This window comes from Phalacrocorax aristotelis, chromosome 1 (assembly GCF_949628215.1).
Source record: "Phalacrocorax aristotelis chromosome 1, bGulAri2.1, whole genome shotgun sequence".
Lineage (NCBI taxonomy): Eukaryota > Metazoa > Chordata > Aves > Suliformes > Phalacrocoracidae > Phalacrocorax > Phalacrocorax aristotelis.
In genome coordinates, this window is record NC_134276.1 from 11,394,046 (window position 1) to 11,417,975 (window position 23,930).

A 23,930-nucleotide genomic window follows, 5' to 3' on the forward strand; every position below is an offset into this window, starting at 1 on the left:
TTTTATTTTACCTGATTTTTTTTCAAGTAGCTCCCAAGACAGTTAAATTGTTAAGAATATAAGAGAGTTCCATTTTCTCCTTTTCCACAGCTTGTGGGTTTAACAGAGCTCTGTATAATCAGTATTCCCATATATAAGCTAACTTTCTTTTGTTGCAAGGAAAATCCACCCCCCTCTAGTAAAGGAAAGACCATAATGTTAAAATTACAGTTGACTCTTGGGGATTTTGAGGGACAGCTGACAAAAATTAGAAATACTCTTAACTGCTTTAATAGAAGAAATTATGAATCAATAATGACCTCTTTATTCATTAGCGTCTCTAACCCACTGCCTTCCATCTCCAGATGGAAGTGGCTGTTGAAATGCAGAGTATGTAATAAATAATGCGTATTTCAATGTGGATCACTTGACAAATCATTAAAATACTGTCATCTCTGGGGAGGAAGATGCCTGCCACTTCAACAGGCACTTGATCAGTTCTACAGTAGATATGAAGTAAAAGGGTGGGGGGGGGAAGTAATTTTCTGGAAACTATCAAAGCAATTTTAAGTGCATAGTTCCCTGTAAGTATGATGACCGCAGTGAATAAGGATCTCAATTTTTTCTACCTTTTCCTCTCTCGATGCCTCCCAATCCCCAAGCACCATCATGATCCATATCTGAGTGTCAGGACATTAGCTTATGCGGTTTTCAGTGGAGAGAAATGCTGCTTTGTGAATCCACACTATAATTTCCAGTTTCATGGCTTGTCCTTGGTTTCTGATGCTGATCCAGTCCCACCCTGTTTAGTTTATGCAGTCCAGTGAAGGCATAAATCATGGAGCCACAGCTTGCATGGTCACGGTGCAAGCTTTGTGGTAGATAAAGCTTTATGCCCTCCTCTGCTTTCCCAATTTGCCAGTGATCCCAAAACGCATTAGATATAATGGGAAGTGAACCCCAGCACTGGGGTGATCATATACCACGCAAACAAAACACCATGTCATCCCTGTAGCAGTACCTTTAAGACATATTAGTGCACACCATGTCATCCCTGTAGCAGTACCTTTAAGACATATTAGTGCATCTGTACATTTTTCTTTTCTTACAGAATAGCTTGAGCTTGCACACAGCAATGTTAAAAACAAATTCACAGATACAGGCTTGTCCCTTACATGGTAGCTTACTTGTTCAAGGTAGAACATGCTGTACCAGCATCAGCAGAATCAAACACTCTTGGTATTTTCAGCAGAATCCATCTGAAAAGCTTTTACTTCTAAAACAACACGAATTGTCTAAAACAGTTCATGACAAAGTTTTTGGCCACTAATTAAAAGTAAAATAGTGCTGTTGTGTGTGTTAACAATGCAGAAGTAAAATAATCCAGCCATGTTACAGTGGTACCTGGCAAGGACTGAGGGTGTCAAAACTGCTCAAGAAGATGCCTTTAAGTGTTAAACACTGGCAATCAGATTATCCCCAACTCATATTGCTTCAGTGTCTCTTCCTTACACTAACAAAAGTGGTCCAGCACTGGCTCAGTGTCCTATTAAAGTAGCATTGAAGTCTTTCATTTTTTTCTTGGGCTTTCTTTCATATATTGCAACTCATTTCTTCATATATTTTTCAGATGTGGGTTTGGCTTTTTTCTTCCCCCCTCAGTCAGGCCAGAAACATGCCTTGATATATAGTATAGCAGCAACAAAAATAAAAAAAAAAGCTAAGTAACTCTTCATCATTATTATTATAGGCCCAGCAATGTATATTTCCCCCCAATTTTATTGCTATCTGTCCAAGACTGAAACATAACTTAATATAGTCTGTGCCCTGCTTCACACTGGCATACCATAATCTGGTGAAAATTAAATCGTATGGAATGTGCAGTTGAAGTCCTATGCCATTTAACTTACAGAGCATTTTATTTCAGCTGTCTTTTAAACAGTTCCCAGGCTAGTTCATTATGGCTGCTGCTTACAATTGCTCATGTTCCTTCTGTTAATGTGTTCTGCAAACCTTTCCTCGTATCGTGGAAATCTAAAGTTTCATTTCTCTCTGAGGGCAACATCTGTTTGTGCAATACTGCAGTAGAAGCATAACTGTATTTTTCTTCTGTTAAGAAAGTATAGGTGAACAGGGCTTGATCAAGCAAAGGAATAAAACATTTGCTTAAAAAAGAGGTAAGTACTTTTCAGAACAACAAAGAAAATATCGTAAGGGACGGGTCAAGTCTCCTGGTCTTAGGGAAGAGTCCTGTGCATGGCCTTTCCCATGTCGTTCATTGGACTATTTCTTATTTCAAAGCCTTTGAGTTAAAAGATTGTTCCGTTTCACTCACTGTAAAATTAGATGTGTGCTTTCACAGGCATATTCTGTTAAAGATACTTTCTGTTTCCAGTATTGAAAAAGAGCCAACTCTGCATTTCATCTTTCAGTATTACATAGTTTGTCAAAGGTTTTGCTGCCATGCTACCCAAAGTAATCTATAGCATACGAGGTCTGGAAAGCAAATTTGCTCCAGGGAGTGACTCCTTCAGTAAAGAAAACCACAAAACCTCATCGGAGCCACACACGCATAGCATTGCATAGTCACATAACTTTTGAAAGGCAAAGCTTGGAGAATAGCGATACTTATTAATTCCCAGGGTCAGCTTGTGATATATTGCAATGGGTGCAATAGGCAGCAACAGCAGCATCCTGGCTGCCTCTCCAGGTTTCTTTAGGGATCAATACCAAGGTTTTAAAGGCAGACTTGAAGCAAATGGCAGAGCATTCATTCACGTGTTTAGCAGAAGTCCTACCATTCATAAACTGCAACAGAAGAGAGGCAAATAGGTGTTTGAGGGGAAAGTGAAGTGGTTGGCAATATAGATAACCATCGCTGGCAAAGGAAGAGCAAGGACGAAACCATAAAAATAATCTTCCCCCGTCACCAGTGCCCTGAGATTACCTGTCCTTGGTGGTATGTATTGATCTCTGTGGGGCGCGCTTGTGTGGTCGTGAGGTCATGTCTCCTATTCTCACCTCATCAGGTGTCACCATTCCTAACACAGCCTAAGGTGTAACAGCAACTTGAAGCCTCCACTGCTGTCACAATTTGACATTGCTAGTATGTCCCAATGCAATATATCAGGCAGAAAACAACACAGGATTTAGCTGAATCTTGATTGTATAAAAAGCAGATTTAAGTAATATGAAAAGGATTCTTTTATAACCTTATTAATAGTGAAGGGGAAATGAAATACCGTAATAGCTCTAGAAGTCTCTTGTAACCAGAGCAGTTGCAAGGTACAACAAAACCTTTCCTATGACCGTTGCAGGAGTAATTTCCGATGTATAGATACTGAAAATGTGGACTTCTCTGTCAGGCTCTGAGTAGGTCTTACAATTAGAAACATTTTGCCTCTAAAGTCGTATCCTTACTATTTCTTTTGATCTGAATAGTAACCATTTAATATTAAATTATGTTTCTCAGTCCCACCATAGAGCAGCATAACATCATCAGCCATCTAAAGTAAATTACATTCCTCTAGGTGCATATTGCGTAATCTGACTAGACTGTAACAACTTCAAATGTTTTTTCTTTTATTAACTGTAGGTTCTTATCAAAGTGTTGGATAACAATGATAATGGCCCAGAATTCTCTCACCCAAGTTATGATGTCACCATTTCAGAGGACATCCTCCCTGATACTGAAATTCTGCAGATCGAAGCTATAGACAGAGATGAAAAGCATAAGTTGAGCTACACTATTCACAGCAGCATCGATGCAGTCAGCATGAGAAAATTCAGAATTGATCCCAGCACTGGGGTGCTCTATACTGCTGAGAGATTAGACCACGAAGCTCAGGATAAGCACATCCTTAATGTCATGGTAAGAATGCAATATTCGCTTGGCTCAGGACACAATCACTGCTGCTTCAGGTGCATACGTGCATTAGTCTTTGCATGAGCAAAGGACTCGGTGCAGTAAGTAGTCATTAATTTATCTTGCCTGTCCTGCTGTGTATTTATTTTACATTTTTTATTTGGGTTTTTTTTGAAACTTATTGTGAATTCATTGTATGGAATATGATATGATTTGCTATCTCAGGGGAGAGCAAGCAGGAAATTATTTAATCTCTTGGCATCTGGTCCTCTCACTCAGGGTAATTTTCGGAGTTTCTGAAGTGAGGCTGAAAGTTATTTGAGAAATTATTTACAGGAAGGTAACTGCTTTCTTGCCATAGAGAGTGCTACAGCCTTTCTGAATACAAGCCTCATTTATAGTTCACTTTTACGTACTTATTTCAGTACATAAACTGTTAATATAAAAAACAGCTTTCATCTACATTTCCAAATGTTTGGATATGCAGAAAAAATTAATAACCATTTTTTGCTCAGTGTGCCTAAATTACAGAACATAAGTCTGTTTTCAAGTGAAGATTGTATATTATGGACTGGAGGTTAATTAAAAAAAAACCTGTGTTAGTTTAAACATTGTATCTGCTGTTTCCTTTAACCACTTAAGACTCCTGCAGAAGAGATCTTTGAAGGACCAGATCATGACGTTTTAGGTACGGGGCCATCTTTGGGTGGGGGACCCTAGGAATCAGAGAGCTGCTGTGAGATCCAGGAAGCAGGAGCTGAGTGGGGTCCCAGCTCGCAGAGTAACAAGCTGCAAGTCCTTTGGTGAACAGGCTAAGAAATAAATATAAACTGAATCACAGAGAGACATGGCTGACAGAGGTCATTTCCTGGTGCTTGGTTTTATCTCCACCTGGTACCACAGGTTTTTTGCTCTTAAACAGAACCAAACCTTTGGTGATTGTGCTCGCAGGATTACCAGTGTAGCAGCGCTGAGATATTTTGTATGGGGTTGAGAGAGGTGTGATAAATGGTACCTCTGTTGGAAGTGCTCAGCACTTCTTAAGGTAATTCCTACCCTGTTTACAGTTGGTATCATGATCTTTAAAAAGGTGTGTACATATATAATGATGAAAAAGTCCATTGGCAGGTACAAGCACTAGACTGCCACAGGACTAATCATAGCGGGTAAAATTGTTTGTAGCTCTTGAAAGAAGGAGCAATGGGCAAGGTATATTTGCCTCTATGCTATAAAGCAGGGAATGACAGGGCAAAGGCATGACCATTTAGCATGTATTTTTAAAAAATGGCATTTCTTGCAAATCTAAAACTGAATGTCACGTGGTTGCCACTTTAAAAATTCATTTCATGTTTATTTGCCATGTGTTTTTTCACAAGTGAAAAAACAAAGTCCCTAAGCTCTTCCTGTTTCTTTAATTTTACTATCTATCTACCTACCATCTCATGTGTGAATGTATCTTAGACTGTTCTTTGGGACAAATGGATTTTTTTATTGCTTTGTATGAAATAGAACTGAAAGTATTATTAGCATCCAGATAAGTAATATTTATGAAGTTTTACTAGTTGAATATCAAGATGTGTATATGCACTTGTTCTATAGGTCCGAGATCAAGAATTCCCTTACAGAAGAAACCTGGCCAGAGTCACCATAAATGTGGAAGACTCCAATGACCATAGTCCGTACTTTACCAGCCCATTGTATGAAGCCTCGGTGTTTGAATCAGCAGCAGTTGGATCAGCAGTCTTGCAGGTCACGGCTTTGGACAAAGACAAAGGAGAAAACGCAGAGCTTATCTACACTATTGAAGCAGGTTAGGACAGAGGCTGAAAATGTAGCATCATGATTCATGCCATACACAGAGCAATGCTGTGATGGTGGTCTGTCTTGACACACAAATAAGTTCTTTGGTGTACCTTCTTCTGTAGAGCCGGGCAAAGGAGACACATTTCTATTGTTTGTTTTTTATTTTGAAGCTACTATACCCAAAACCTGTCAGTACAGAATCCCATTCATGTTCACTAGATGGCTACAGAGCATTTTACCTCTAAGTCATTGGTTCAAAAGCATCACAGAAGATAATTCTTGAAAGCTACAGCCAGTGACTTGTTTTCAGGTTGCTAGCTTCAGTCTGTAGTACACAGTGGATCCTCCGTAAACAAATGCCACAACAGCTGGTATGTCATGGCATCTTTGCCAACTGTTGAATCAGAGGAGCATGGAGACTAACACCAAGGCTACGCTAAAAACTTCTGTCAGCAGAGCCATAGCATTTTAATTTCACAAGGTCTCTTGAAATTAAGGGAGGGCATGGTGATACCAGATTAAAATTGCTTTTGTTGTTAAGATCTGGATATTTATTGTCACCATATAATCTGTACCAGCAAAAGCATTCCTCTGCTAGTGCAACAGCACGGTCAAGAGCAGTTCGCATTCTCTCTGCCACACAAGCAAGTGAATGTAACTTTCTCTGGCTCATATGGATCTGAAGTTGAGAATTATCTCTGACATAAACCATCAGCATATATAAAAGAGGGGTGCCTTGAGAAAGAGAGAAGGAAGTAAAAATTTGTAACCTTTGGATTTTTTAATGTTTCATTTCTACTTTTTTTAGTAATATTAATTTTTCTGTTGTCATAATAGCAAAACTTGAAACCTGTATTGCCCTAAAAAGAAGTGTACTGCTTATACTAGATACTATATATACATAGAAATATACTTCCAATTGTCTCCCTATTAATCAGATCACAAGCCTTCCCCAGCATTAGGCTCTGATGCTACAGGGTCATATTTATCCCTGTATTATCATAAAGACTTGTCACTACCTAGGATAGCTTATGTCAATTAAGAACAGGCTAAATGAGAAAAAATAAGTAATGAAATCAGAATATCTACGTCATCTGGTATTGATTTAACTTCATATAGTTCAAGCTCACACCTTAAATTAAGCTGATATAACCTGAAGCTTAGAGAAGACCCGAGGAACTTTCTTCTGTCATTATGCTGTATGCTCTGTGGAAGGAGAGTCCCTTAAGCAAACCAGGAGGTGAAGTTTTTTGCACCTAAACGTGTTGAACCTAGACCCCTGTGATTCTACAAAGATCTTAGCACTACAGAACAAATATTTCCTGTATGAACAGCATTTGGTCTTGCCAGTTATTTCTCAGTATTCTCCAGAGTCCTTTAACTTAGATCAGGGGAAATTTTACACGCGCCCAGGCAGGACAGCACTGTGCCTTATAGAACAAACTCTGAGCAGACCAGATCAGGTTCCTGGGGCAATGTTTTTCGGTACTGTTCACAGTCTTTTCATGACACCTTCTTACTATTATGAGTTCCAACCCAATCGCCTATAGGTGCTACTACAACGTAAAGAGCAACCTGACATGCTAGAACTATGGTTCCCATACACTGGTAATAGAATCATACATGATGCAGATGGAAAAATATGAAGATTAGAAAGGATGCTTTAGCTATTAGATGGTCCTTTTTAGTCTGCATGTTTTTCTCTTTTCCATCACAGCCTGTTTCTGTTTCATCGTGAGCTCTCCCTGCAGTGTCAGACGTCAGACTTCTGACTTCCATTTACTGTAAGCCGTGCACTCCCCCAGTTTCATTATCCACAAATGTTCTAAACCCAGATGCACCAAAATTCAGTCTTCTGCTGCTGTAGTTTCTATGATCCATAAAACCTGCAGCTGAGGATACTGATTTTACCTGCAGCATTCAGATGGTACACAGCCCTTTCATTCAGGGGAATTACTTCCATCACCTTGAATGTGAAATTGATGAAGAAAGTAGCTTTTGTATAATTTTCGTTAAAAATTCCTTAAGGAGAACAACCAGCTCTGGCCTTACATGAGTCAGTCAGTGGCTAAAAATTATTTGTATTAGCAAGCACTGACAAAATTACTGTAGCAGCATTTGTAGTGTCTGCAGTGTGACAGATACTGTGATCTTTATGAGAATTTGTAGCTCTGGCAGAATCTCAGCTCCTCAGTGAATAGCACAATTTTTGTTTTAGCTAGTAGAGTAAACTTTACTGATCTGAAAGGATGGATATAAATAGAAAGCCACTACCAGTATTGAACTACATACAGTAGTATGGAGCTGAAATTAGCCTCTAAGCCCCAGAATTTACAACAGCTAGTGAATCACATCTTTAAAATAGTTCACATTAACTCACTTCATTTAGTATTCCATGTATTTGGTATTCCAGCTACAATTTTCACATTTACTGCTCTGTGCACAACACCCGTAACAATCACCATTAGAAGAAAATCTCTTGTTTATCACCAGTTACCAGAGACGTATTCCTCTCCAGGTCATGGATGGATGCCTGACTGTAGATGGGAAGCAGTTCTAGATTTTAAGGGTAAATTACAATAGAGGGAACATGTTATAATGATTGGAATCACTTTAACTCAGTACATGCTGTTTGTATTTAGAATCAAATTCAGAAAAAGAATCTATATGCTTATACATGTCATATATACATGCAGCATTCTATACTTTAAGCAGGTGCTCAAGGAACAAGCAAATTATAGATTGTCTAATAAAGGTCATCTCTAATTACAGGGTAATGATACGTATCAAAAGTTTTGAATCTGTCTTGCTGAAGAAGAGGTTGGCAAAAAGACTGAAAATAAAAAAAGACCCCAAAGAAGGTCCTTGATACAAAATCAGTGTTCTCACCTTTCTACAGTCAGTGATATCCCTGCTTTCATGTTATAACAGATATTTCATGACATTTTCTGCTAAATCTCATTCATCTAGATTCATCCTCCTCAGAGATCATATGATAAACCTTTGTGCCACAAGATACTTGAATCTCTTTTCTATGCTATTTGTTCAGTTTTATTTTTCTAAATGCCACTTTAACCTTCTTATATTCAGTTCTTTGGCTCTTGAGCTACTGTAATCTTCTCTATGGTTGCTTAATATCCCCTTCAATTAAGAGCCTGAGTTGTTATCCATTTGTCAAGTAATTGGCTTGTTAGCCTCCGGTCTAGTTTCATTGCCTTAGATGTACATGTATTTGACTAATTCCCATAATTTAGGGATGCTTTTTCCTACTTCAGTAGGAGTAATGCACATGCAGCACTTGCTCAGATGTTGGTACTCAGAATCAAGATACAGATAGCAGCTCCTGGGTTTCTGAAGGTTTGAATGCCTAAACCATCTAGCGAATTACCTGATTTTCAGAAAGGAAGGCTGGAAGAGCCATTAGAATTTTTTTATGTTGGGTTTGGTTTTTGTTGTTTTTTTTTTCCAATAACTGCCTTTAACTAATTGCAGCTAATTGTTCCTGGTTTAAATTATCATTAAGTGCATTGTATTTAATTTCTAATTTGCTTCCAATATTTGTGTTTTAGGAAATACGGGAAACACATTCAAGATTGAACCAGTTTTAGGGATCATTACATTACTGAAGGAGCCAGACTTAACCACAATGGGACAGTTTGTTTTGTCAGTCAAAGTGACCGATCAAGGTTCTCCACCACTGTCTGCAACAGCAATTGTGCGGATATCTGTGACAATGGCAGATAACTCCCACCCTAAGTTCACTCTCAAAGAATACCAAGCGGAGGTCAATGAAAATGTGGATATTGGTACTTCTGTCATCTCTCTCTCTGCAATCAGTCAGTCCACATTGGTTTATGAGGTTAAAGATGGAAATGTGGATGGAGCCTTCAGTATAAACCCATATTCTGGAGTGATCACCAGTCAAAAGGCCCTTGATTATGAACGGGCTTCCTTCTATCAGCTCATTGTACAAGCAACAAATATGGCAGGCATGGCATCAAATGCCACTGTGAACATTCAGATTGTTGATGAAAATGATAATCCCCCAGTTTTTCTCTTCTCTCAGTACTCGGGCAGCATAAGCGAAGCTGCTCCTGTAAATAGCGTAGTCCGGAGTGCGAATAACAGTCCCCTTGTGATACGTGCCACTGATGCTGACAGCAACCAGAATGCTTTGCTTGTCTATCAGATTGTTGAATCTACTGCAAAAAAGTATTTCACAGTAGATTCCAGCACAGGTGCCATCAGAACAATTGCTAATTTAGATCATGAAACAATAGCCCACTTCCACTTCCATGTGCATGTTAGAGACAGTGGGAATCCCCAGCTTACAGCAGAGAGCCCAGTCGAAGTGACTATTGAGGTAACTGATGTCAATGACAACCCACCAGTCTTCAGCCAGGCCGTATTTGAGACGATCTTGCTCCTGCCCACGTATGTTGGTGTTGAGGTTCTCAAAGTCAAGGCTACAGACCCAGATTCAGAGATCCCTCCTGAACTAACATACAGTCTAATTGAAGGCAATATGGACCATTTTTTAATGGATTCAAGCACAGGGGTACTCACCATTAAAAACAATAGTCTCTCCAAAGACCATTATATGCTAATAGTAAGAGTATCTGATGGGAAATTTTATAGCACTGCTATGGTGACAATAATGGTAAAAGAAGCCATGGATAGTGGGCTCCATTTCACACAAAATTTTTATTCCACTTCTATCTCAGAAAACAGCACCAATATCACAAAAATCGCCGTGGTGAATGCTGTTGGTAACCGCCTCAATGAGCCTTTGAAATACAGTATATTAAACCCAGGCAACAAATTTAAAATCAAATCCACCTCAGGAGTCATTCAGACAACTGGCATCCCCTTCGACCGAGAGGAACAAGAGCTATATGAGTTAGTCGTGGAAGCAAGCCGTGAACTAGATCACCTTCGTGTTGCTCGAGTGGTAGTGAGGGTTTACATTGAGGACATAAATGACAATGCCCCAGTGTTTGTAGGGCTTCCATATTATGCTGCTGTGCAAGTCGATGCTGAACCTGGTACCCTGATATATCGAGTGACAGCTATCGATAAAGATAAGGGTGAAAATGGTGAGGTGTCATATCTTCTGAAAGAAGACTATGGACATTTTGAAATTGATAGAGGATCTGGTAGTGTCACTTTAAAAGAAGCCTTCAATTCTGATTTGTCTAATATAGAGTATTTGGTTGTCGTTCTTGCAAAAGATGGTGGTAACCCATCATTGTCTGCTTCGGTAGAGCTCCCCATTACTATTGTTAACAAAGCGATGCCTGTATTTGACAAGCCTTTCTATACAGCTTCCGTGAATGAAGATGTAGAAATGCACACACCAATTTTAAGCATAAATGCAACCAGTCCAGAAGGCCAGGGTATCATTTATATCATTGTTGATGGAGATCCCTACAACCAATTTAATATCGACTTTGATACTGGAGTTCTGAGTGTCATCAGCCCACTGGACTATGAAATAAATTCTCTTTTCAAGCTGATGGTGCGAGCCAGTGATGCCCTCACTGGTGCTCGAGCTGAGGTCACTGTGGACTTGATCGTTAATGATGTTAATGATAATCCTCCAGTTTTTGATCAGTTGGCTTACAATGCTACTTTGTCTGAAGCATCTTTGATTGGGACTCCTGTACTGCAGGTTGTTGCTATTGATGCTGACTCTGACAATAACAAAATTGTGCAGTATCAGATAGTCCAGGACACCTTTAACAGCACGGACTATTTCCATATAGACAGCACCAGTGGCCTAATTCTGACAGCCCGGATGCTGGATCATGAACTCATACAGCAGTGCAGCTTGAAAGTCAGAGCAACTGATAATGGGTTCCCTCCGCTAAGCAGTGAGGTTCTTGTTAGTATCTCAATAACAGATATGAATGACAACCCTCCAGTTTTTAACCAGTTAATATACGAATCGTATGTGAGTGAACTGGCACCTCGGGGTCATTTTGTGACTTGCGTCCAAGCCTCTGATGCCGACAGCTCTGATTTTGACAGACTGGAGTACAGTATCCTTTCAGGAAATGATCGGACCAGTTTTATTATGGACAGCAAGAGTGGTGTTATCACCCTTTCCAACCATCGCAAACAGAGAATGGAGCCCATGTACAGCTTAAACGTCTCTGTGTCAGATGGGCTGTTCACCAGCACAGCTCAGGTGCACATACAGATCCTTGGGGCCAACCTCTACAGCCCTGTGTTTTCACAGAGTGTTTATGTTGCAGAGGTTAGAGAAAATGCTGCTCCTGGAACTAAGGTAATCCATGTGAAGGCAACAGATGGGGATTCAGGTGTATACGGCCAGTTAAGCTACTCCATAATAAACGATTTTGCCAAGGACCGATTTTTGGTTGATAGCAATGGGCAGATTCTGACAACTGAGAGGTTAGACCGGGAGAACCCACTGGAAAGTGATATTGGTATATTTTTGAGAGCCCTCGATGGAGGTGGCAGGACTACGTTTTGCACTGTGAGAGTGATAGTAGTGGATGAAAATGACAACGCTCCTCAATTTATGACGGTTGAATACAGAGCAAGTGTCAAAGCAGATGTTGGGAAAGGTTACTTGGTGACCCAAGTGCAAGCAGTAGATCCAGATGATGGAGCCAATTCCAGAATTACCTATTCTCTGTATAGTGAAGCCTCTGTTTCAGTAGCTGATCTGCTTGAAATAGATCCAGACAATGGATGGATGGTCACCAAGGGTAGCTTTAACCAGCTGAAAAACACAGTTCTGTCATTCTTTGTCAATGCAGTTGATGGTGGCATCCCTGTAAAACATTCCCTCATTCCTGTCTACATCCATGTTTTACCCCCAGAAACTATTCTGCCTTCCTTTTCTCAACCCCAGTATTCTTTTACCATAGCAGAAGACACCCTCATAGGTAGTACCATCGACATTCTGCATGTTTTGCCTAATCAGGGTGCTTTGTACAGCACAGTTAATGGTGAACTGACTGAAAACAACAAAGACGGGGTTTTCATCATAGAGCAAGACACAGGGCTCATAAAACTGGATAAGAGACTTGACCATGAGACAAATCCTGCTTTTCACTTCAAAGTTGCGGCCACCATTCAGTTAGACAAAGTAGACATTGTGTTGACTGTGGATGTGGAGGTTAAGGTATTGGATGTAAATGACAACAAACCCATGTTTGAAACAGCCAGCTATGACGCTATAATAATGGAAGGGATGCCTATAGGAACAAAACTTATGCAAGTTAAAGCAGTTGATGCAGACTCAAGTGCAAATGGGCAGGTCACCTATACATTTGCAGTGGAATCAGAGCTGGAGAAGATCACAGAAGCATTCACCATTGATAGCAACAGTGGCTGGATCAGCACACTGAAGGATCTAGACCATGAAAAGGATCCTACTTTCACCTTCGCAGTGGTGGCCTCAGATCTGGGGGAAGCTTTATCCTTGTCGTCAACCACCTTGGTCTCAGTTACTGTGACAGATATAAATGATAATGCACCCATCTTTGAGCATGAGGTGTACAGAGGGTCAGTGAAGGAGAGTGACCCTCCAGGGGAAGTTGTGGCTGTTCTTAGCACCTGGGATGAAGACACGTCTGATGTCAACCGGCAGGTTAGCTACCATATTACAGGTAAGAAACAACTTGCATGTTTTCTTCCCAAAACCAGCTTTGCTGAGGAACTGTGCATGTATCTAGTTTTAGGTGAATGTTAGCAGGGTTTCAGCTAAATTACCATTCTGAATTAGACAATTGATTGCTCTTTGATTTTTTAATTTTTTTGTTTAATTTGGACAGAATTTGTGGCAACTAGCAAAGCTGAAAAGAGGGAAAAGGAGTGTGTTTCTGTCTGTCTGGGTTATTGTCTCTCTAATTTCCAAGATTAATGCTTCATTATATTCTGCAGTGCAATGTAGTGTGTCCCATCAACCCATCATAACTGATGTGTCAGTTTGGAAACCATCATGACTTAATGTTTCAACCAAGGGAAGAAGAACATTTTATCCTTATGGAGAAAATCCTTACATTTCCAAGCATTTAAATTTTTTTTTGAAATAGCACTTTTCATTTTTGAGTTAGGAAAGTGCATGCAGGAGCCACTTTGAAATACCACTATTTATGGCAGGGATGGGAGGGGAAGGAATTAATTTTACATGGGAAGGAGTAGGGAGATGCCATTTCTTATCAGCACAGATTTCTGGCCAGGGAAATAGTAATCCACTTAGAAGCACTGGTTAGCTACCATGCATTGTTATATACAGCGTAAGGCAGTTTTGATTACATTACTAAGATATTTTTCAAAGTGTGGCAACATTGCTCTTTCCTATTGTGCTATATTTATTATCATTCTTTTCTCCTAGATTCAGACTGGCTTTTGTGTGAGTATGTTATGAGTGATGGGGTGCTGCAGTTATTTTTCTGCCTATGGCTTGCATTGTCCAATATATTTTGTTAGGGAACAACTTTGTCACTCACCCCAGCCTTTACAATCCAAAAGCTAATATTAATTACCTAATAATAACCAGATTATTGGACAAATTCACATTTTTCTCACTCGATAGGATTAGAATTACAGAAGAATGCATGTAGAAGCAGGCTATGGGCAAAAATTACTTAACTAACAGGATAACAGTTTATATATTTTGCTCTGGAGGATAGGAGTCCTACCCCTTCGTTAGCTATCAAATTGGAAATGGCTGTGGGGTGGTACGTAGGGAAAGGTGTGATATTCCAGTTAGCCATAGTCTGCCTGTGTTACACATGAGAAGTAGTATCATTTTCAGGGCAATCAGAAATTCATCCTGACCATTGACTTGAAAGTCTGGATTCATTTTAAAGGTTTGCAAAGACTAAGTGTTTATAGTGTGATGTGTTGTAGGATATTAGAAGTAGAGGCAAAATAATCTTGTGGATAAAGCACAGGATTTGGAGGCTTTGGACAAGGCACATTAGCTGCCAGCACCTCAGTTCCCACATAACTAAAAGTAGTGCCTCATCCTAGAGATTTTGTGATTTTTGAAGGAATTTTGGGGATCCCAGTATAGAAATGCAAATCCTTCATGTTTGTAACAAAGATGTGTTAGTATACCATGATCATTAGCTGAAGGTACTGCTTTTCTCTTTGTTCTGAAGTCTTCCAGTCATCTCTTATAATGAATTATGGTTTAGTTACATAATAATGTTTTCTTCACATCCCTATGCTGTTAATTTAGCAAAAACTGGACTTCTTTAATAACAAGTGTCACATATGACTCAAAAATTATAGGTCATTCTGTACCTTAATTTCTATTACAGTTAAAAATATGTCAGATATTTTACTGGTATTTTAGTTTATGAAAATATTAGATGTCAAAGCCCAAAACTTTTTCTAATGCCTCCTGTACAATTACTAAAGTGTATGAGCTCAGAGATTCCACTGTCTTTGAATATATCCTTTGAATTTGAGAAATGCACAAGGAGAAATTAGTTTCTTTTGATTAAAATGTCAAAACATATTAAAGTATATTTTAACTAACAAAATAGACTATTCATACTTTACCTCAAGTTGAGCTCAGGAACTGCACTGGAGTATTTAATGGAATCAGATTAGCGAGATGATTATTCAAATGCTGTGGCTTTCTGGAGGCATTTTGAGCCATAGAAAATTCTGTGAATACAATAAACAAACTCTGAGGAAAAACAGTACACTGACAAAAAGGGAGAAGAAAACAAGTTATGAGAATGACATGTGGATCCACCAAAACCAGCTTTGTGCAAATGCACCTGGAGAAAAGTAGCACACAGAAGATAGACAGAAAAAAATCATCATTTAGGAGATGAAAGAAAGAAACTTTCTGGGTCAGATGTGATCCCTGAAGAGTCCTTTGCACTCTTCTGACAAATACAAATGCTTATTGTAGTCTTCTGGTCAACTTTGAGAAGGGTAGATATGTTCTGGTGAATAAATATATATTCTGTTTTGAACTCCTTCAGTTAAGGCTTGGTTTCCATTTTCCGTTATTATTGGCAAGTAGTTGCCATTTTCAAATCCACCTTCATCTGCATTTTATGATGGAAAAAATTTTGCACTTACCCTTTGTTATTTGTAGTTTGACAGCAGCTGGAGCTGTTCACAAAGTAAAAGCATGATATATAAATCTTAATAGAAAATCAATAGGAAGCACAGATGACACAAATGCACTTCGGGAGCACAGTAGTTTTCTTTTGAAGGCTCATTTGAGGTCATTGCCTATATGATTTGAGGCAGTTTTCCTAAAACCAGGGTCTGCTGGTGTTTAGCTCGTATTTACCCAGCCTAGACCCAGCCAGATATTGCTGAGATTTAACAGTGGTAAACTAGGAAAAGCCACCAGAAGAATGTCAGTTGCTACGACTTTGGTACAGCCAAGTGTTTTGTGTTCCTCTGTGATGCTAATTAGGCTCCATCAGGCACTCAAACCTAAGGACAGGCAATAGTCTTTAAGCTTGGTTCAGCTGAATAGAAGGAAGATGGACAGTGTGTTTTGGAAGAAAGACCTGGTATTGTTCACAGTAGGCTGTTCGCTGGGTTGGTTGTCCAGTATGAGCAAAGTGATGGGTTTTGTTTGTTTTTATTTTATATTTGAGATCCTGGAGTTCTGGAGAAATTGATGTTTCAGTGTTTGGTGAGGACTTGTGCTGCAGGCTGAAGAGCTGTGTCTGCAATTTTATGATAGTAAAGCTAAGAGGATTGGTTTTATCATTTCGGCAGCTCAGTAAACATGCAACATCTTAAACTGGGAGCGGAGGATAAACCTATTGATTTTATGTGATGCAAATGCCTAGAGTTCTAATTGGGAATTGAAAGTATCTAAATAAATGCATAAATGTAAGAGAGAAACTAAATAAATAAGTTAGTAAATATTCATTTCTCCCTCCCAGGTTGGGACATTGCAGTGAAAACTGATACTGTTGGCTTCTAGTTTTCAGTTCCCTCTTAGCCGTTATAATTCCCTCTGTGTGTGCTTTAGTAATGATGTGTGTCAGGATTTGTTTGTTTTGGATCACTGTGTCTCTGCATTTCATTTGTATCTGGCTGTTTTCTTTCTTTACTTAAACTTGAGCTTGATTTGGCTTTGTACTATTTGCTGACTAGGGAGGGAGGGAGAGCATTATTTAAACTTCAAGTAACAAAAGATAAAAGATAATGCTGATTCTTTTAGCCTCAAAGCCTTTCTAAAAAGTTACTGGAGTGTTTTTTGTAGCTAGCACTTCACTGTTGTGACATTCAAAGTAGAACATAAGAAAACTGCCAAAAGATTTTAAAGAATCCATTAATACATGTAGTCAGGAGGCTTCTGTTTAGAAAAGCTACATTATTCAGAGTGAAAAACTAATTAATTAGAACGCCCCTAGGAAGCTGAATCTGCTTACATATATTAGTGAAAAAGTTAATTAATCACTGCAGAATGAGATCTGTGTCAAGACATATGTATAACTACTAGAAAATGGTTCCCTGGGCCACAGCGTGGATTTTTTTTGCCTTTCTTAAGAATACTTCCTTGACAGAATTTTAGTGTTTACATCTCATTATTTCTGTTACACTTTATAGTACAACCTCCACCTTTGTCTTCCATCAACAAAGTATATAGCCAGTCCTGAGAAGCAAATAAAAAGAAAGTTATCATTAATGAAAAAGGCATGCAGATAAACTGTTGCACATGTTTGTTGCTTATTGCAGAGTTTCTTGGTCATTCAAATCGATCCTTTTCTAGTGGAGTAAAAGGGCAGAAAAGGGATCCCAAGGACCTTTTCTTTAAACATACTCCCCAAATTCCTGTGTATGATTTAAAAGCCATTCCATCAACAAGAAAGCAACAGTGATTTTACAATTGCTCCAAGCTAGTGTTACCGCCAGCCATAAAAGCCACCAGCTGATTTTAATTAGATTTTACCTTTCCTCTTTTCTTAGCCATGGGATACCCATACCTTAAGTGTATTGCTTCGTAGTTGGCTGGGACAGTTAATCATTTCCTTTTACAAAAGGACTAATTGCAGGAAAGCACTGATTGATATCACGAAGCTAAATAAGCATATTTAAGACCACTTTTATTAATGGTTTACAACATTAAACTCACTATGACAAGATTGCAGCCTTTTATAAAGGAGCCTTAAGCTTTTTTATGCTGGTGTTGAACCGAATAGGGAGAATTCAATGTCAGTCCGCAGGGGTCTACCTTCTTTGAAGTTACATTAAGACTCAAGTCAATGGACAGATTCTCATTGCCTTGGACTGGGTTCAGGTCTAGCCTGTAGTGCACATCGACACACTGTGTAACCCTCTTCAGAAATGTGTGTTTATATCACGCAACAGATTAAACAAGGTTTAACGGAGTCCTCTGATGATTATTCCATACTCACGTGGAAATCAGTGGAAAATTGGAATATGCTTGGTTTTGTGATTGAAAAAAGGTGATTTTCTATCAACAGAAGGAATCTGTGTTTGATATATTGGTTTTGTGCCCTCTATGATTAGAGGGCTTTTTATAATTATAATGCCTACCTAATTTTACAGAAATCTTATTCATTACTACCTGCTTTTTTGACACAGTTACAGATAGCACAAATGGTGGTGCTTAACAAGATACATTTGCTCAGTCTGTCTCAACTGACTTAGTTTTCGTATCAAATAGAAACCAGTCTACCTGGTCATTGGTAGCTAATGAAGAAGCAATAGATTGCAGCCTGTGACCTCTTTTCTGCTTTTTGATGTGGAAAGAAGGTATGAAATGTGCATTAGACTTTTTTGCTTGGTTTTAAGCTCAGTTTCAAGTTCACTTCTTCTCTGCCTTGTTTTTTGCTAAGAAGGTCCCTGGATACTGACAGAATTGTGACGCCAGAAGCAACAACTGACACCTGATCACATAACGGCAGAGGCAGCTCAAATAAATTCAGCTTTGGATTTTTTTTTTAAACAGTTATTTACTCAAACGTTCAACACAAGTACTAGAAAAGAAGGTTTAAGAACCTGGTCTTTCCACTGAGCTTGGACAGATCCCATGACATATGTCAGGACTGTGAATAATTTGTAAGCAAAAGTACCCTAGCATGCTTGACATTCTTGATCCTGTTACAAGAAAGAATAAGCATTCCCTTAATATTTTTTACCACTTTTATACATGAGAAACATGGAATGTAGTTGTCAGATTGTATTTCTGCATGGGAGAGCACAGGAGAAAGCTTAATATGGTGGGGAAAGAGCTAGTAGTTCAGGTTTGCTGGAATTAAAGTTCCCCAAGTGGAGCAGCCTGATGGTTTTTTCTATGTCCTCACCCAGTTTCTACAGCACATGAGTTTGCTATGACTGCAGTGCTCTGTCCTAAAATATTAAATATGCAGATATGTTTTGACAGGCCAAAGTTATGTTCAATGCTGGGCACAGAAGACTGGGTACTTGGCTTTACTGGTTTTGGCTGGGATAGAATTAATTTTCTTCATAGCAGCTGGTATGCTGCTATGTTTTAGTTTTGTGACCAAAACAGTGTTGATACCACAGGTATGTTTTAGCTGTTGCTGAGCAGTGCTTACACAGAGTCAAGGCCTTTTCTGCTTCTCACCCCACCCCACCAGCAAGTAGACATTCGGAGTGATGGCTTTTGTCTTCCCAAGTAACTGTTATGTATGATGGAGCCCTGCTTTCCTGGAAATGGCCAAACACCTGCCATGAATTCCTTATTTTGCTTTGCTTATGCATGCAGCTCATGCTTTGCCCATTAAACTGACTTTATCTCCACCCACGAGTTTCCGCACATTTACCTTTCCAGTTCTCTCCCCCTTTGCTGCAGTGGGATGAGTGAGAAGCTGCATGGGGCTTAGCTGCCTACCAGGGTTAATCCATGACATTGGTTTAAAAGATTTTACTGTCTAGTCTGACAGGAGGTTGAAATGGGCTCAGAGGAAGGTGATTGAAAGTGGTTTCTTCATGGAGCAGGCAGGGGACTGTACCATTTCAGATGAAAGAGTAAACAACTGTTGGAAACATTAACAACTGTGCCCGCCTTGACTGTTGTACCCTTCTGCATGTGACATGTCCTTCCTTCCTTCCTGAGGATGATGTGGACCAAAACTTGCCATCTTCCAACTTGCTTTTGTCACCAGGCAGTTTATTGGTGTGGAAGAGCAACACTGCCATGTTCAGTGTCAGTGTTATGGCATAATACAAAGCTCTCCTGCTTCATCTCCTGCAATCCATTCACCGGTTTTCACTCTTGGATACATTTGATCTAATTGTACTGCTTATCTTCCAACTGCTCATCAAATGACCTCTTGTTAGGACTATTTAATACTAATGTGTCTTCCTGTGTCGTGTAAACTTTTTTTAAAACTAGAATTTTAATGAGTAGAAGAACAGCGCAGCTGTATGATAAAGCTTTCATTAGAGGATTCCTTAATAGAATCCACTTCCAGTCCTTGATTGCATAATCAACAGCTAATGAAATTGTCTTGGTAACAAGAGCTACAGTGTATTACATCCTCTCCTGAGACTAAGTGGAAAGACAATTGTACCAGCCTGAGAGGACTATTGATTGTTCACAGTTTGAATTTGATTGCCCTTACGGGGAACTAAACAAGAGATCATCTCCAGCTCTGCTAAATGGATTTTGTTTCCACTGAAAGTTATTGGTTCACTCTCATACAAGGCGTTCGGGGGGCAATAAACACAGGGAGCGTAATCTCATTACAGATTTCCTGAGTCTGCGAGTTTGAAAGCACCGATCACTGTAAAACAAATGACAGCTGCTTAATCCAGGTCCTCTGCGATGCACCTGTGTGTTTAAAATAGGTAGGAGCTCTAGAGGGATGCCCCAGCACTTTGCTTGTTGCTTGTGTCGTTGCAGGAGGGAATCCCAAAGGGAAGTTTGCTCTGGGACTGGTTCAGAATGAGTGGAAGGTTTATGTTAAAAGGCCTTTAGATCGTGAAGAGCAAGACGTTTATTACCTGAACATCACCGCCACGGATGGCCTCTTTGTAACCCAAGCTGCTGTGGAAGTGACCGTCACTGATGTTAATGATAATAATCCAGTTTGTGAACAGGTGAGTAAGCAACACCCACGGCAATCAGCTGCTGTGTTGAAAACAATGGTTTCACTATGGGTGTCCCTGCTATTTACAGATATTCACAGATGATGCCCATTTTCATCCTTAAGGTTTTAGTTGAAGAACCTGGAGTGGTCTGGGAGAAGAGCATGGTAAAATAGTTCTGTGAAGCCAAGGTGAAAGACTAATGGTCTAATAAAGGTAGCAGAGGTGTCTTCTCCGCAGTGGCATTAGCTGGCTTTAGATAAAATGAAGCACCGCGAGGTGTCACTGGGCAGCCACTTCTCTCCCCACAGAAAAAAATGTGCTTTCCCTTCACAACCAATGTGGAAACTTCTTTAATCTAGTTTAACTCCAGCCTTCCTGAACCTGGCAGATATCAGAAGCCCAGTGGAAAAGGCAGAAGAATGTAGCTTGCTCTCATGTTGTCGGGCATGCATGCAGAGTGGCCTGACCACAGCTTTCACAGCACTAGCAGCCTCTTATTCTGTGGAAAGACAATGTGGGAAACTGATATTACTGCAATGGAAAGTCTGTGTGAAAGAAAAGACACTATGAAACCCAGATTTCCTTAATGGTACTGCTCACAGAATAGTGTGTGTGTGTGTGTATAGATATATATACACACTGTACCATTTCAGATGGAAGAGTAAATAACTGTTGGAAGCATTAACATTATTAATATATATATAGGTATGTATGTATATACTTGCATAATTCCTATCATTACATTATCACTGATGGACCACTGTCATTGCAAGCACTGCTCTGGGGGATGACAGCCTGTGTCTCCCTCAAACACTGCTGGATGAGGCGATAAAAACAGTTGTTCTCATTAGCACACTAATCAAAGTTTCCATTTCATGTGTATTGATGAAAAGAATGGAAGACAGAAAATGAGACCACATTTAACACCTAAGATGAGCCCTACCAAGAGCCATAATTTGGCATTGTTTTTGTGACACCTCAAAGCTTAGCAGTGATTTGAATTTCTAGGAATGTGTTACGTAAAGGAAAATTGTTTCCTACATAGAAAAAATGCACTATAGAGAGTTTAAAAAAAAGGTTGTGCGAAGACTATAAAATACTGTTACAGCATAAGTTACATTTCTGTTTTTGTCTCCAGGTTGCATACACAGCACTGTTTCCTGAAGACATTCCATCAAACAAAGTCATTCTTAAAATCAGTGCTAGAGATGCTGACATTGGGTCCAATGGTGAAATTCGCTATTCTCTCTATGGTGCTGGGAACAATAAATTTTTCTTAGATCCAGAGAACGGTAAGATGACAACTGAATGTTTCTGAACAGCCTTTTAATCCCTTGACATCAGTGGGTGCTAGTTTCCTTAACTAGAGTTAGGTTGCTCTTGGCTATCAGCCAGTTGTTCCAGTTATGGCAGGTGTGGATGACCACTTCTGAAGTGGTTGTTGTAGGAGGGAGAAAGAGGGATGTCTTTGTTGGCCAGGTTCAATGTTATAATCAGAACAGTGGATACCAACCCTTTTGTGTCCCTGCCAGACCTCAAGTAAGTTCAGAGATGTATCACAGAATTGTAGAATCATAGAATAGTTTGGGTTGGAAGGGACCTTTAGAGGTCATCTAGTCCAACCCCCCTGCAATGAGCAGAGACATCTTCAACTAGACCAGGTTGCTCAGAGCCCCATCCAACCTGACCTTGAATGTTCCCAGGCACGGGGCATCTACCACCTCTCTGGGCAACCTGTTTCAGTGTTGTATCCTCACTAAAAAAAAAAAAAAAAAATCTTCTTTATATCTAGTCTAAATATCCCCTCTTTTATTTTAAAACCATTACTCCTTGCCCTATCGCAACAGGCCATGCTAAAAAGTCTGTCCCCATCTTTCTTATAAGCCCTCTTTAAGTATAGAAGGGCAGCAATAAGGTCTCCTCAGAGCCTTCTCTCCTCCAGGCCAAACAACTCCTGTTGTCTCAGCCTTTCTTCACAGGAGAGGTGCTCCAGCCCTCAGATCATTTTTGTGGCCTCCTCTGGACCAGCTCCAACAAGTCTTTCCTGTGCTGAGGGCTCCAGAGCTGGAAGCAGTACTCCAGGTGGGGTCTCACCAGAGCAGAGTAGAGGGGCAGAATCACCTCCCTCAACCTGCCAGCCAGCCTTCTTTTGATGCAGCCCAGGATACAGTTGGCCTTCTGGGCTGCAAATGCACATTGTTGGCTCGTGTCCAGCTTTCATCCACCAGCACCCCCAAGTCCTTCTCCACAGGGCTGCTCTCAATCCCTTGATACTGGGGGTTTCTCCGACCCAGGTGAAGGACCTTGCACTTGGCCTTGTTGAACCTCATGGGGTTCACATGACCCCACTTCTCGAGCTTGTCCAGGTCCCTCTGAATGGCATTCCATCCCTCAGGCATGTCAACTGCACCTCTCATCTTGATGTCATGTGCAAACTTGATGAGGGTGCACTAGATACCACTGTCTATGTCATTAATGAAGATAATAAACAGTACTGGTCCGAATATGGACCCATGAGGGACACCACTTGTCATTGATCTCCATCAGGACGTTGACCACTACCCTCTGGATGCGACCATGCAACCAATTCCTCATCCACAGAACAGCCACCCATTGAATTCATACCTTTCCAATTTAGAGAGAAGGATGTTGTGGGGGACCATGTCAAAGGGCATACAGAAGTCCAGATAGATGACATCCATAGCTCTTCCTGTGTCCACTGATGTAGTCATTCCATCACAGAAGGCCACTAGGTTGGTCAGGCAAGTCTTGCCTTTGGTGAAACCATGCTGGCTGTCTCAAATCACCTCCCTGTCCTCTGTGTGCCTGTCCTGGAGTCTTTTCGGTACAGAAGGGGGGGAAGATGGCAACATGGTCCTCCTTCACCTTCAGACTTCACTTCTTCCACCTTGGTCTAGATGTATTGATATTTGGACACTGTAAAAAAGATGTTCCTTTTATACACAGATTTTAGGGGAGAAAAGATATCAGTATTGAACTTGTAGGCACAGTGGAATGCTACAAAAGTCTTGTAGAATTGGCAGTTGGTCTGGAAAAAATATTGATCTCTGCTAAGATCTAGATTTTATGGTTGTTATGAAGTAAAGCTAAATAAAACAGTTTTTCCGTGAATAAAAATCCCACCCCTCTGTTATTCTTAGGAATTTGGTTCCCATAATGATAGACTAAGTCCTTCCCTGTGAAATGCCTCCTCCGCCTGACTAGCAGG

General features: G+C 40.0%; 1 protein-coding gene across 1 annotated transcript in view; it reads left to right on the plus strand.

The window, feature by feature from the left end:
- Window positions 1–23,930, plus strand: part of FAT3 (FAT atypical cadherin 3) — a 362,856-nt gene that overhangs the window by 268,524 nt on the left and 70,402 nt on the right. Inside the window, exons 8-12 of the mRNA XM_075081104.1 lie at window positions 3,575–3,850; window positions 5,444–5,654; window positions 9,217–13,290; window positions 20,514–20,710; window positions 21,840–21,993. Coding sequence (XP_074937205.1) covers window positions 3,575–3,850; window positions 5,444–5,654; window positions 9,217–13,290; window positions 20,514–20,710; window positions 21,840–21,993 — 4,912 coding nt within the window. The remainder of the gene's footprint in view (window positions 1–3,574; window positions 3,851–5,443; window positions 5,655–9,216; window positions 13,291–20,513; window positions 20,711–21,839; window positions 21,994–23,930) is intronic.